At 35.6% G+C, this 16,064-nt stretch overlaps 1 protein-coding gene across 13 annotated transcripts in view; it reads right to left on the minus strand.

Moving 5' to 3' along the window:
• ESRRG (estrogen-related receptor gamma) overlaps window positions 1–16,064 on the minus strand; it is a 656,319-nt gene that overhangs the window by 11,276 nt on the left and 628,979 nt on the right. For all 13 annotated transcript variants that reach the window (XM_011929433.1, XM_011929425.1, XM_011929436.1 and 10 more), the window contains one exon: window positions 4,400–4,669. In XM_011929433.1, coding sequence (XP_011784823.1) covers window positions 4,400–4,669 — 270 coding nt within the window. The remainder of the gene's footprint in view (window positions 1–4,399; window positions 4,670–16,064) is intronic.

Here is a 16,064-nt window from a genome sequence, read left to right on the forward strand (position 1 = left end):
AAATGATATTGGACATGCCTACTGCACAGGTATGTTGTGGAAATCAAATAAGATTCCCTAGAAGAAGCTTAAAAAAGGAAATGTCTACAGAAAGATTCTGAAAAAGGATAATCTCTTGACCAGCAGCTAAAACTATCTCCAGAATATCAGATCAACTAATTTAGCCAAAATTTTGTAAAATTGACTAAGGCCTAATTTTACTTTACACACATACCCCCCCCACACACACACACACAACATTCACACACATATGCACCTATATATATATACACATGTATGAAACCAAACTGGCCACCTTTACTTAAAAGTAATAAATCTAAAATTTTTAGGCCATTTAAGGTATATTAGACATTATTTAATTTACCTGCCTTCTTTTACAGATGAGAAAACAGTTATGTATTTAAGCAACATATTTTCAAAGGAGGTGAAATTTGTAATTTGAGAGTAGAAAACATTCCTCTTTTTAGGTAAAATGTGTATATATAATATAATATGATATATATATATATGCATAGATGTGTGTATACATATGTATATATATGTGTGTGTATATATATATCCTAAACAGAAGGTATTACTATTTAATCGGGGGGCTACTAGGAAAACCATATCTAAAAAGGCTCCCCTAATGGAGTGGTAATGAAAACACACTAAGCCAAACCTATATGAGGGTCCAAATACCCTAATTAAATATGGTGCCCATTCCAGTATCCTACAGCAATCATAAACTTTCTATACCTTGAAATTATACAACTCTGCATACGTAACCAATTGTCCTTAAGAACAACAGAATGCTGTCATGAGGTCGTTCTAGCTATTTATGATTTTAACTTGATAACCAAATCATTACTTGTAGCTCTATATCAATAGGTGCTATTATTCTGGAAATAACATGTAGAAGTTAAAAAGAAAACTCGACTTGAAACATGTTTATTCTTGAATGGATTAGGCTCACCTGGCTTCAGGCTGGGGCGGGGCAGGGGTGACAAAGACTGGGATGTGAGTGGCAGATTTAGGGACTGAAGGGCTTATGACTTGAGCAACAGAGAACGGTCAGACTAAAGGGATTCATTAGCTTAAACTGCTTTTCATCTTACAGTATATAATTTCAAACAAATTCTTAACATAAGAATCAAAAGATCCAACGAAGAGAAATAAATCCCATCATATAATCTTACTGAGGTGCTTATAGAAATATTTTACTATATTTTCTAACACAGAGATGAAATTAATTATAGAATCATAGAATTCCAGAGTTGGAAAGAATTTGATATTAGTCAAACCTCTTGTTACAGACGTGAAAAAACTAGGGCCTAAGAATTACAATATTAAAATTGTGACCTAGAGTTTTCTTTTAAAATTCAGTTGCACATAGATATATCAGGGATGCAATAATTACTCAAGAGGTTGTTAATACTCAAAAGTAAGATAATATATAGCTTAAACGAGACTGTAAGTTTCTTATCTTCAAAAGTAATTGAAACTATTATTTAGGGTTTTCAAAGATTTGAATGTGAAAACTGTAGAATTATAACAGTCGATAACATATTGTTGTTTTGGCCATACAGATGAAGATAGAGTTTCCAGTGATGTTCTGGTGTTATAAGTATTCCTGAATTCACTTATGACAGAAACAAAGCTACAAAAAATATGGTAGACATCATCAGGAAGCCTGTTTTCCAAGCATAAGCACAACATTTATAGTTATTGAATAAAGACCGATGTTTAAAATAAGCTAAAATTTAAATAAACAAGACAATGGTTGTTAACACCTACATCCATGCAGGAAAAGCTAAGATATCTACTTAAATTACACTGAAATAGATTTTCATTTTTGCACAAAAAGTTACTTATGTTAATCTGGAATTCCTAAACACGCATGCACGTGTGCGCGCACACGCACCTACACACACACACACACACACACAGAAACAACAACAACAACAAAAATAGAAGCCCTTTAAGGTGTCTAAAGTATTAAAATATTTTTATACTGATATGTGCATGGGCAGTTTAAGAAACCTACATTGGATCTAAGCAAGTTTGAGTCTACACTCCATCCTGGATCTACAACTTCATTGCTGTGCTCCAAATAACAGTCAAAAATGGAATAAAACATCATATTAACAGTATCAAAGAAGCCGACTTTCTGAGTTGTTTACCCCAAACTAAAATGATGGGGCTTGCTGGTTAGGTGGGTGAAGAAAAGGCCATAGTTACACAACACAGTAGAGGTGGCACAATTTAGAGATGAAAATAGTCCTTAGAATACTTAATCAGTTATTCTTTAATATGGACTCTGATTCAATTGATCTTTCTTGGTATTGAGTGACTAAATGAAAGATGGAATCCCCTGAAAGAATATTTTGGGACAGAGACTTTTTTTTAGAAGAAGCAATGGTACTCAACTACCATGATAAGAGAAGAAAGGGGAGCTTATTGACCATTTCTGACTTTAGACGTGAAAAATAAATGAACTAATTCTTTAAACACTTTCTAATCATCAGTCACTGCTGTGAGGTAGTCACTTCCTCTCCCAGAAGTAGAATATGTGGATTAGGACATTTATCTATCAGAAATATTAATGTTTATACTTCTAAGCAACAGAGACAGAAATACTGCTACTAATTCAGGTACTCTAAATTATAATACTTAGTCATAAAGTATACATCCAATATCTAAAATTATATAATTTTAGCAATTTTGTTGATGAAATTTTAGCATTGCTCAGCATTTATGGTTAGTTAATAATTTTAAAAAGCAATTTGAAACATAAAAGATATAGCACAGGCTTAGTATATTTTAAAAACAATTAACCAAGTAAATGTTTTAAATTAGAATTGTTTCATGGTTGCCAAATAAAAATTTATCCCAAAACTGTTGTAAAATATTTCATCTAATTATGAGAGATGGTATAATGTGAAGTCCATACAAACTAATAAATCCTCAGAAAATTTCTACCCCATCTCTCACTTTGATCTTCTGGAGAGGAAGGGCAGGGGATTCTTCAGGGTTCATAATCACAACGTCGTTTGTCATAAGAAATCATATTTTATAATTTCACAGGAGAGTAGAAGAAGAGAGGCACATGGTGTGGTGCGGAAGAGGGTTATATTCAAAATTAAAACTGTGAAATGCTAAACTCCATTATGAAGACAAATAGAAAAGTACAACTTCATTGTTGAAAACAATTTCCCTCCTATCAGTCCAAGGATTCATGCATCAATATTGTAGATGAACTGTTAATTACAAAATCAATTAAAAATTATTTCTAAAAACAGTCATGCATCCCTGGCTCTCATGGGGACAATTTGGGCAGAAGGTCTCATCTCACTAGGACCGCGCCAAATCACAAAGTCGTCATCCACAAGTAAGCAAAAGCAATCTGGTTTTTCATTTTTCAGCGCGGCTGAGCCCAGCCTGAGATTGATCGTCACATATGGCCCCAGAAAACAAACTGTCAATACCTTGAATGCTGCAGAATTTGAACAAATAGCCGTCCGCCCATTCAAGCCACTCATTGCATCCCATTTAACAGATTTTATTGACAGTTTCCTTCTTGTAATTAAAGGGAAAACTACTGGCCGGCAACCAAGATAAAGTTCAAAGATAGGGTCAAAACAAAAGCAGATGGAGGGGCACGGTGTGACTGTCAATGGTACATAGCATCAGAGCATGTTATTGACCCACAGGTATCTAATGATCGGCACGTCATTAACGAGGGATCTATCCTGAACTTTATGCAAATGCTAAGAGACTTAAGACCATAATAAAGCATTAAGAGAGGCACAAAGGGAAAAACAACAAAGCACCAACGATTTTTACTTATTAGAAGTTGCTCTCTGGTTTAGCACGTTTCGGTTCAAATGTAAAGAACAGTTATTCCCATAATTCTTAACCCTTACTGCATGGACAGAATTTGACTTCTAAAGAACTCCAGAATGTAAGAAAACAGTGTTGTTTGATAACCAAAACTCAAAGCAACACTAAATATATTTTCCCAATTGCACAATTTGCATTTTTGAGGGAAAAATGGTTTGTGTGTTTCAACAATTCCCTTGTTTTAACTTATGCATAAAAGACAATGGAACTAATTTTGTCCCAGGAGTGTCCATTTATGCTATTCCTATAAGAGCTTTTGCTTTGCTGCAATCCAAATTAGTAAATATATTAGTTGATAAAAGCTTCAAAGCATTCAATAAGCAAGTCAAATGAAATTAATTCCCTTTAAGTATATTTTTCTTATTTCTAACTTTTCACTAGAAAGCTATACTGATTACAATTTTGCTGACTCATACAAAACTTACAAACTAGATCTTGCAAATCCCTAAAGAAGTTTAGGAGAGTGGTAAAACTGACATATTAAAAAATGTAACAATGACTATGTCAGTATGCCAACCTGAATTAGCAAGAGCTATAGCTTTGAGGGTGACAAATTCTTCTTTCTCCAGCTTCATGCTCTTGTATTTCTTTACCAGCTGCAGGATAGCATTATTTAGATCAAGAAGGCCTGCTAATTTGGACTGGTCTTCGTCCATTATATAATCGTCTGCATAGACAAGTTCATCCTCAAACGAAAGAGACCGGTATACGACACCAAGGATCAAAATTTCCATCCAAGCACTCTGCAGAAGGCTCATCTGGTCCGCCAGGGACAGCGTGGAGAAGCCTGCATGGAAAGATGGGCAGATCAAGTTACTTTAAAGCCATAATTTCATAATGCAACATTAGTTTCATATGGTAGCTGGCTTCTGCACCAGTGCTCAAAATTATGCTGAGCTTTGATTAGAAGCTCTTAAAATTTCCCCTGGATCACTTGGCGAACAGCAAAGTGAAAGTTACAAACCAGTTTCTTCAATTTGTGGCTATTTTCTATAAGTTTTATAGATACAGCTTAGGGGAATATTATAGAGATGTTGTTTTCTTTCATTCAAGAAGAAAATACCATGTAATCTTTAAATATACTTGATTTCTGGTTGAAGTCTTTAGGAACCTCTTATAAGAAGTCAGATTTTCAACTATCTCATCTCTAAAAACTACTATTGGAAAACAACATTAAAACTAAAAAAAAAAAAAAGAAGAAGAAGAAGAAGGAGAAGGAGAAGCAGCAGCTAAAAATAAAAGGTAAACAAACAATTTAGGCCATAGAGCTCAGCAAAACTTGGAAACATTTCTGTATAATATTAATAGTTACAAGCACAATGGATGATGAGTTACAACTAGGTGAGCCTTCTTAATTGACTATTTCCCGTCACTGATATTTAACATGAATTTCTTTTAAAATTAGTGATAATTGGTATAAAAGAAAGTGGAATACTTAGCAGCCTGGCCTTCTCACCAAATAGAAAAGCCCCATTCACTATTGTTATTAAGATCCAATTATTTAAAAAGTTAAATATAAATAAAGGTAACAGGGTTTGGTGCAAAGGAGTCAGATTCTGAATGTAAATACTGGCTCCACTCAGCTACTGGCTCTTTCACCTTGAGCAAGAGAAATTAACTTGTATCTTAAATTTTGTATTTGGGAAATATAAAATATCACCTACCTAAACATTAGGTTATAATCTGCAATTCAGTAAGTGTTGCTGTATGATTAATATATGTTATTTTTATCTGAATTACCTATGTGATCAATTCTTTTCTGCAAATCTGGGATGCATTCATACATGCATATTTAAAGTTCCTCTGAGCTTGAGAAAACATATGCAAAAAAATTAAAAAGAAAATGCTGTTCAATAGAGAAAGAGGAAGCAGTACAATTAAGCCTACTTAGGAGTGAAGATATATATTTATATATCAGAGGAACTAGATCTGTATTCTAAAGTGAAGATACCTGATGATCAGAAGCTTTTCCCAAGTCCTAAAAAAGAAATCTTTCTTAAAACTTCACTTTTATTTCCAAGTGTCTGCCTAAGACTTCTAAGGGTAACTACCCACCTCATGGCTTCTGAGGATAGTGGTACCATCATTTAAGGTCCTGCCACCAGTAATTCTACAGAAAGGAAGGGCCGTTTTTAATAATGCAACTTAAGAAATATATTTTTACTCCCTTTCTAGACATTATTACCCAAATCATAAATAGCCACTGGTGACCAACCATTTTAGGCTACTGCTTATGGTCACTGTTGCTGTCCTTTTCATTCATATCAAATTGTGCATATCCCATATGATATTAGAAACTATAGCACAGTAAAGAAAAGGAAATGATTTCCTGACCTACTGGTGAAAAATAGTGGTTTGCCATTTGGTACCATTAATTATAAGTGCTTAATAAAATCATCAGAAGGGATGAGTCAAGCTTTTCTTAAGAGAGTCTTTAAGGTGTATATAAAAATGCATTTCTTTTTGTTTATCATGGTGTTTACATGTTATTTGACAGGATTTATTTTGGACTGGCTGTGTAAGTCTTTTTCTTACTCTATTTTTGTCATTGCGTTTGGTGTTAAATTAATAAATATCCTCTTAGAGATATAAAAGCTGATAACATTTTAAACAGCGATTCAACAGAGAAAACTAATTATTTAACCTAAATAGGTTAGGCTCCAGATGCTTTTAACTTCAGTAATGTTATATTCACAACAAACAAACAGAAAACCACATTGCTCTTTTTTCTATCCCCCTCCAAGGAAAAAAGGTGCAATGCAAATCCAAATATCGACCTCAAGAAAACGTACTAAGTAAAAATTTATTGTGTAAATTAAAAGAAAAAATCATCTGGAAAGTTATGAGCAAAAATGAATGGGTCTTTTCAATTTGCCTTAGTTTTCTTGTTCCTTTTCATGCTCCCAAGCCGCAGTTTTTCTGCAGCAGCAGATGGACAGAGCGTGTAGCCCGCAGCACCTTCCTGTGACAGCCCTATTCTCCCTCCCAGACACTGCTGTTAGTAAATAGATTTACACATTCTCCAATCTCCACACATCTTTCTGCCGAATAATTAAAAGCAGGATGATTAGTTTATTGAGTGGAAGGAGGAACTTTTTTATTGAGGTCCATCCACGATTTTATCAGGGCCAGCACTTTTACGGTTGTCAGGGGGGTGCAGGCATCCAATTTTTCTTATCTGCCTGATTAATACAAACGCTGTTTCAGGACGCATTAATTAACAGATACAAATCTACGTTCTCATGGAAGGATCAATACGGAGAAGAAAAGAGGCATCAATGTGAATTTAGTGCTGATGATGGAGAAGGCACGCTATCGACATTTACGTGCACGGAAACTTTAAAGTTGTACCGGGCCCCCTTTGTCCCTGTGATTTACAATTAACAATGTTCCAGCCATAACAACATTTCACACATTTCTTTAGGGTTTAATTAAGCAAAAAACAATAAAATTTCATTTTTAAAGTTGATCCTGCAATTTATTTCTTCTATATTGATGGTTGTGTGTGCGTATGTGTGTGCGTGTGTGTGTGTGTGTGTGTGTGTTTATCCTTCCTGCAATCCTAACTTTTTCCTTTTGCTTCTCTGTGAAATAAAGAGAAGGAAAAAAGGGGAAGAAAAAAACTCTCCTTTTTTGGTCAGGGAGCATGGGGAGACGGATATGGCACAAAAGGTTTGACACGTTTGCTTGATTGATATCCTTAAGCATATTTCAGCTGATTAAAGGAAGTATAATTTTTGCAAATCCAAAGGAAAAAGGACAATCTATGCTTACAAAATAAAATAAAAGTCTGAACGTCTACCTTTTCTTGGTCTAGAAATTGCTGGCTCTTATTTTAACCCTGTCCTACCACACCACTGCAATCCGGAAGATAGTACAAAGAGCTCTCCTGCCCAAATGCCTGAGCAGCAGTTAGACAGCCTTGCTACGAGATAGTCACGTTCATCTGGTCACTAAGGAGGAGGCCAAATACATAATAGAAATTTTACCTTAATTACATAAAATTATTTTACCTTTTCTTTAGGAGTATTAGTTATGTTGCACATACATAAAAACACATGGATAAAATAACATTTTTATCAATAGACCTGAGCAATGTCTAAAATTCTAAATAACCAAGGCCTAAATGAAAATGCACGTTTTAATAAGCTGAGTTGAAGGAATTTTCTTAAAACATAATTGCTCTATCGGCTTACACATGCTTGTATTCAAATGATAATTACTGGTTTGTGTTTTTACCAGGCATTGAACAGTATTTTATAGCTCTTGGGCTATGAGTTAGAGGTCTTCATCATCTGTAATATTTAGCTATCTTTGGAGAGAAACCTCTTTCCCAAGTGAAATAAAATATGCTTCGTAGTAGTGTCGTTTGAACTTCATGTTTTGTACATCCTGGGACCTTAATCTTTGGTGTGTGACAGGTTATAGTTTTAAATGTTCAGCTGTATTACAGCTTTTTAAAATACACTGATACCATGGCACATTTTTTCTTCCCCAGCTACAGCCCATTCCGTGCGTATCACTGACAACTCGGATGTCTCTTCATCTCTGTCCCAGAGTCAGTGCCATTTAATGTATCTCAGGCATTTTGCTTGCAGAATGACTCTCTACCCTGACCCACAGTTAAATAGCATGTTTATCTGCAATACAGTGTGCTCCAAATAAACCAGATGACAGTTGGGAATAACATCATTTGGAAGGATTGAAAAGCTTCTCAAGAGGCAGGTACCCCTGAGGTAATAGGCTTGAAGAAAGCATGTTTTGTGCCAACCGTCTTGCCTTCTTCTACTGGAAACTTCGGAGGCTGACAGTGGTGCCATGGGCACTCGTCAAGCACTTTTTTTTTTTTTTTAGCCTGGCAAACTGATGCACTTTGCAGTCAACTTACAAAAAAAGGCTAAGCGTTTGAAAGTGTGAAGGGCAAAAAATATCTGACGGCTAGTCTTCAAAAATACACTTTCATTTCAGAAAGCATAAATGTTTATTTCCTGAACAGAGTGTTGACAGAAATAGGCTGCAGCGCAGGCATTTGGGTTTAACCCCTGCTAGGCATTTTCTTCTCGGCTGCTTTCTTGAAATAGAGAGCAAGCATTTTAAATCTTCAGGGCATCCGTTAATATCAGTTAATCATGGCATTGATTTGACTGATCACAGTTTTTGAACTGTAGTTTTCCTGTTTCACAAAAAAATCAACCCTTTTCAACAAATAGCATATCATACTAGAACCATAATTATGCCATAATGACTCACTGAGATCACAAATGAAGTTCATTTTGAGAAGCTGATTGAGCAATGCAAAGTAAGCTAGATTCTTTTCTTTCCTGTACAAATAAACCTGATGTTTACAGGACACAGAGAATAAAAGAATAACAGTGGCACTAACATTTAGTTTTTGCTACCAATAGACACACAGATGCATAACCCTTGTTAGAGATAAACTTATTTTGTATTTTTAAGCCAGATGTTCTCTTCACATATGGGGCAGACATATCACTTTGTCCTATGATTCACAAAACACACAGCTCAGGGACTTGTAGGAAACTTTATATGTATATATATATATGTAAGTCATATATATATATAGTCCTTTGCAGGAGACTTTATATATATATGCACACAGATTTTTTTTCATGAACTGGAACTCAGTAGGAGCTAGAGTTAAACATCTACAGATGGTTAACTGCAGAAGTGAAAGCTGGAACATCTACATGGTGCTATCAGAAGCATTTTATTTAAAATTTATTTAAAATTTTTCTTTAAAAGGGATGACAATGATTATATTATGTTCGTGCTTAAGCTTTAGATACAATACCTATAATACTCTTCTTTGTACCTTTACTCTTTTGGGCTGACCATAATCCAGATTTCAATAATTTAGATTCAATCACAATTGGGTGAAATGTAAGAGTAATTGACAAAAATGGAAAATAGCTCCCTTGCTAGCTAATTTAATCATTTGTTTCAACATTTGTTGATTCCATAAGAAATCTATTTCTTTAGCTCTGTTTTTATACTTTAAGTAGGTTTCACACTGATTTTATGGAACTATTATTTTAAAATAGCGGTTAAACAAGACAAGTACATATTCCCAAAATCTAAAAGGCAGGACTCAGGTTTTAATACAATTTTGTATATAAAGACAGAAGTGACCACCTTCTATAAAACTGAGCAAATGATCTAAGTAGTTGTGAAGAACTAAAGGAGAGGAGAACAGAAACGCGAAGGTAATATCTACCAGTCCAAAACAGAATTATCATTGTTAACTGAATTTACAGGTCCAATTGACCACTGACCACTCATGCTGATTATATAAACAACCAAATGAGTTTACAATTAGCCCAATCATACAAACAGAAATTGAAAACATGCCCCCATAAAAGTGGTGAACTGCTTTCTTTAGCAATTATTCCTGGTTTTCCAGTCAGCTTGCTAGAAAAATTTAAAATATAATAGCAGCTAAGAAAAAATATTTCAAGTGACAATACAGGAAAGACTCAATATGATGACAAGAGGTTTTGTTTTGTTTCATTTCATTTCTTGTAAGTGGGTGGTTTTTTAACAACTGCCAACCTACTTTGAAAAGTACTAGAGACAGGGCCGATGAATGCCTAATAAGAATGTAAAGACCATCTATACAGAGTGTGCAGTTCCTCTTTGGAAGTCCTTACTTACCCCTACTTACCTACTACTTCTGAATGACTGGAGAGGATCTGAAATAATTCCCTTAGCTTTTCCCAAGCTCCCTCTTACCTGACCTCAACTTTACTTCTCTTGTCCTTTCATCTAAGCCAAGAAGAAAGAAAAATTGTTGGAGGGCATGGAGTCAAGTATAGGCTGAGCTGCCTTAAAGAGGGAAATCTAATGGCTTTTTTTTCCTACAACCTTTATTTTTTACTAGTTGAAAATAAGTTCTGCCTGGAAAGCTCTCTTTTTTGATGTGACTGAAATTTGTTTGACCATCAAGAAAAAAAGAAAGCAATGCCATATAAAGTAGGACTCTAAAAAATATCTTTAAAAAGGGCATTTTTCAGTTTCTCTTTGGAATTAGATGGATACTGAATAGGGAAAAATACCATTTGGAAGCCGCACTTCTGATTTGAAAGAAAAGGGATCCATGCTTGAATCTGACTTGCTTTACCAATGCACTGGTAGAACCAGGTCAAGAAATATCATAGAGTGCTTCAGGGAACCGACCAGTGGTCCATAGAAAACCAGTCCCACTTTGGAATCAGATGTCTAAACACTATCCTCTTCAGGAAATTCCCAAGGGGTCCACATCAAATTTGGTCTAATAATTTAAAATTCAAGCCTCCAAAATAAACACATACAGACCCTATGTTGAACTCTGGAGAAGGCTGACAGACATTTCAACAAGCTTTTAAAGAGTCTGTGGAAAACATTTAGCAACAAATACCCATAAGATAAAGGTTTATAGTCATGAAGTGATGTCTGAGGGGAGAAGATAGTGAGGGGAACTATAACTTTGAGGTCTAGAGATCTGACTACAACCAATGGTATTAACTTTGCCCCTGTCATGAGCTGACTTGTGCCATCCCGCCCAAAAGATGTTAGAGTCCTAATCTCCAGGACCTGGGAACATGACCTTATTTGGAAATAGGGTCTTTGTAGATGATCACATTAAGATAAGGTCATTAATGTAGGCCCTAATGTAATATGACTATCTTCATAAAAAGGGGATATTTGGACACAGAGATGGACATGTGCAGAAGGATGGCGATGTCAGGACACAGGGAGAATACTACCTACAGGCCAAGGGATGCTTGAGGCCACCGGAAGCCAGGAGAGACAGGAGAGAAGCATGGACCAGATTCTCCTGAAGAGCCTGCAGAAGGAACCCAAACCTCCTGCCACCTGCTCTTGGGCATCCAACCTCCAGAGCTGTGAGCCAATATATTTCTGTGGTTTAAGCCACCCAGTCTTTGGTACTTTGTTTTAGCAGCCTTAGCAAACTAATACAAACCCACAGGTGACCTTCTTATCTGTCAATTGCAAACTACAGACTATGCACTTCTGAGGAATCTTCCAGTTCCAACAGTTTCTAATTCAGAATAACAAACAGAGCTAATTCCATGAAGCACAAGGCTATCTAGGTAATGGTGAGTACCTCAGACAAAAGTCATGGCCTGGGAGTAAACAGACCTAGAATTGGGTGCCACCTCTTCCACAAGGAACTGTAAAACTCTAAGGAATGACTCTACTTTGCTGGTTCCTGCTTTCTCATCTGTAAAACTAGAAGGTAGAAAAATTATTCTTGAAGGTTTATTTCAGCCCTAAATTATTAGGCTTCCAATGGTTCTACTGTGACAAAATTCAAATCAACTAATATTTACAGCATCTATTAGAAGTGAAACTCAATGCTCAGTACCATTGGAATATGCATGATGAATATGACATAATCCTTGTCATCTAAGATTGTATAGCACAGTAAAAGTGGATAAGACCATAACAAACCAAAAAGAAAAGTATTGCAAGGATGGATACAAGTACATGTCTATGCAGAAAAGGAGAGTTCGCTGCTTGGTTGTACACATTCTCCTAAATGTATCCATATCCACCACTTTCTCTCCTCCCCTCCCCATCCCAGTTTTGTCTAGGCCTTCATCATCTTTTTGGGGTAAATTTCAACAGCCTCCTTACCAAAATCCTTTTATATCTGGTATTGCTTTCTTCCATCTTACCCATGGCTAGTCAAGCAATCTTTAAAATAGAAACCCTATGCCATCCACTCATCAAAATGCTTTCTTGGTTTCCATATCTCCTACAAGATAAAACTGAAACTCTCTGGTAGAACATAGAATTTATTTGACTGTTTGTTCCTTTTCCCTTTTCCTGCATATTTCCTAAAAAAATCTTCCCCTAGTAACTTCTCCATGGACATCCTAACATGTTAAGTGAGCTCATTTTCCTAATCCTAATGTCAAAACCCACAGCTCCACTCCTTCCCTAAGCACTGTCACCCACCTGCCACCTCACTCTTGGCCGCCTCACTCTTGGCCCTTCATTAATCTATCAACAAGTTTTCTCTTTTATACTTGTAAAATCATTCTCAAATACACACACTTCTTACCCTTACCTTTCTCATTGCCACTGGGTAGCATCTAAGAGCACTTGTAAGATATAAAAGTGAAGATGAAGACATAAGCAGGAGACACAGAGTTGGGTGTAAGTGACCCCTGAAGTAAGGGAGTGGATGTGAAGATGTGCTGCTTGATAGATATATCTGTATCCTATGGACAGTAGTTTGCCATGTTCTAGATGAGATCTTCACGGTAGAGATCTCTGATTTGTTTCCTACTATATCTCCAGCTCCTCAAACAGTGCCTGTCACACAGCTGGTGATCAGTAAATATGTGCTAAATGAATGAACAGATAATTCCTCAGCAGCTCATTGACTGGCTTTCAAAAAGATGGGAGGTTAGGGAATGAAAAGACCATTCCAGAAACCAGATCCCTCCCCCACAGAAAATAAATAAACATATAACAAAAAGGGGTGCCTAATGCTTTTTCATTAATACAATGAATGTTTATTAAGGCACTGATTTTGTATAAAACTCTTTGCTTATAAGTGCCTATACGGTATATAGGATTTTTATTTGGAGCCACTTAGACTCTGATAAAGTCCTGCCTAAATTTATTAACCTCAGTCAGTTCTCTTCAATTTATAAGTAAAGTTGATGTTTCAGTCATATGGACTAGCTGCTTCTGCTATATTTATAAGTAACCATACACAACAGACTTCATGATAATGTCACAATTGCTTTTTTTGTTATTTATAAGTACTGTCATTAATTTATCTACCTATCCTGGTTGTATAATTATTTTGACTATATATATATATACACACACACACACACACACACACATTTATATTCTGTAGTTCAGATTTTAAACCTCTGAAATACTAATCTAGTGAATTCAATGCTCATTGCTTCTTTCTACTTGCAGGAATAAAACATTGTGTGTCTACATTTATTAACGTAAATTTTTAGGCGATCCCAACCTAATTTTTGTTAAGTCTAAGAAGGAGCTTCTCATAAGAACATTTTCCACACTAAAAATTTTGCAAGAAGATTGAGAAATCCTGGGATTTTATCATTATGTGCTGCTTCTCTCTGAATCAAAAACAGCAGAGGATACAAGGCAACAAAAAAGCATACATAAGGCGTCTCCTTCTCAGTCCAGTTTAGAACAATGGGTCCTCACTAGGTAAACGCTCACTTGTCAGAAGTACTTGCCACACTACAGTCATTGCAGCACTGAGGGAGTAAGGGCCCTTCCTGTTATTAAGCAGCAGATGAGACAGTTACAAACAGCAAAGAGGGTTCTTGTCTGTTATGTCCTTTCACTGTGTCTGTACACATAGGTGTTAATGTAATTTAAATGCCACTTAGACACGTTTCAGGTTTATCAAACCAGTTTGTATATCCATTCTTACATAATAATTTTGAAGAGGAACCATTTCTACCTGCTGTGGGAACCAGCCTAACTATAGATAGCTCTATGCAAATAATCTGGGCAAGTCAAGCAGAATCTATTTAAATCTAAAATAAATCAGGTAAGACCTTGAGAAAATGAAGCAGGAACCAAAAATATTTTTTAATAGGTCAGAACCAGTATCATTGTTTTGGTATGAGCTTTGTTTTTACATTTACGGCTAGCTGAGAGTTTGGATTCATGAGAAAATTATTGTGTTAAAGATTATAATTTTTCATTGAAAATAGAGATATGAGGAGAAACACAAGCAGATGAATTTTGTGAATATAAATTTAGGATCAAAAACATGCTTTTTAAGTCATGCAAAGTTTTAATAAACTAACCAATAAGTTATTAGTAGAGAATGTCATTTGTCGGGCTTCAAAAAGAGATAGGCGTGCCTCTAAAACTCTTTAAAACCATCGAAGAGGCAATCCCAGCTGTAATTTTTGGTTAACTTTTTCAAACAATAACAAATTATTGGAACTTCTGCCTTCCTTTCTATTTTTTAAGATTTGATTTTCACTATTTCTAACTCAAAAATGTATTTAAAATATAAAATAAATTTTTATGAATTTTATTTTTCCCACACAGGAAGTTTAATAATAACATTTTTAAAGGTGAACTGAACTGCCTTTCTTGGGAATGTTCCACAATTAAAGGAAATTTATAATTAGTGACTTAGCTGGCCAGGTGTGGTGGCTCATGTCTGTAATCCCAGTACTTTGGGAGGCCGAGGAGGGTGGATTACTTGAGGTCAGGAGCTCGAGACCAGCCTGGCCAACATGCGGAAACCCCGTCTCTACTAATTACATAAATATTAGCTGGGCATGGTGGCATGGGTCTGTATTCCCAGCTACTCAGGAGGCTGAGGCAGGAGAATCGCTTGAACACAGGAGGCGGAGGTTGCAGTGAGCTGAGATTGCACCGCTGCACTCCAGCCTGGGTGACAGAGCGAGACTCCATCTAAAAAAAAAAAAGAAAAAGAAAAAGAAAAAAGGAAAAAAGAATAGTAACTGCTATGGTTGCTTCATTTCTGTTATTTGTAATCCAACATTAGAGTCTAATATAGTAAGAATCTTTTAAAAAGCACATTCCACATACTGAATAAATTAGAAATAAGCTGTAGCAAATTAGATTAAAATATAGATAGATACATTAAGGTCTATGTATCTAGCTATCTTTACTGATGTAGTACAAAAGACAAAACTAGAAGGAAAACAGAAGTGCTCAACGGACCCCAGTCTGATTTTGGATTAAACACTGCCTATTCAAGTAAGGTGAAAGTTCAAAATTTCTCCTAATACTGCTTGCATTAATGAAGGTAGAGTTGCTGGCTTTAAGGCTCAGGGTATCTTGTCAAAAAGATCTTTGTGTAACAGTTTTCCCATTTGTGAAGGCCACACCTGCACACACATTAAGCACAGAATGGCAGGCATTGTGAGAACCTGGGTCATTTCATATGAGTTAATCTAAAAATTTGAAAATTGTATTTAAGCTGCCACATACAAAAGGGGGTTGTGATTATCTTGTGTACTTTCACTGAAATGACCAAGAATCAATTCTATCTTGGATCTCTAAAAGAAAAAATCACTTATAATTTCTGTACTGCCTTTAACGTAACTTTAAATACTTTCAGAGTTATCTAATTGGTCCCTTGATATAGAAATACAAATTTCAATAAAAGC

Source organism: Colobus angolensis, unplaced genomic scaffold (genome assembly GCF_000951035.1).
Source record: "Colobus angolensis palliatus isolate OR3802 unplaced genomic scaffold, Cang.pa_1.0 Scaffold81, whole genome shotgun sequence".
In the NCBI taxonomy this organism is placed as follows: domain Eukaryota; kingdom Metazoa; phylum Chordata; class Mammalia; order Primates; family Cercopithecidae; genus Colobus; species Colobus angolensis.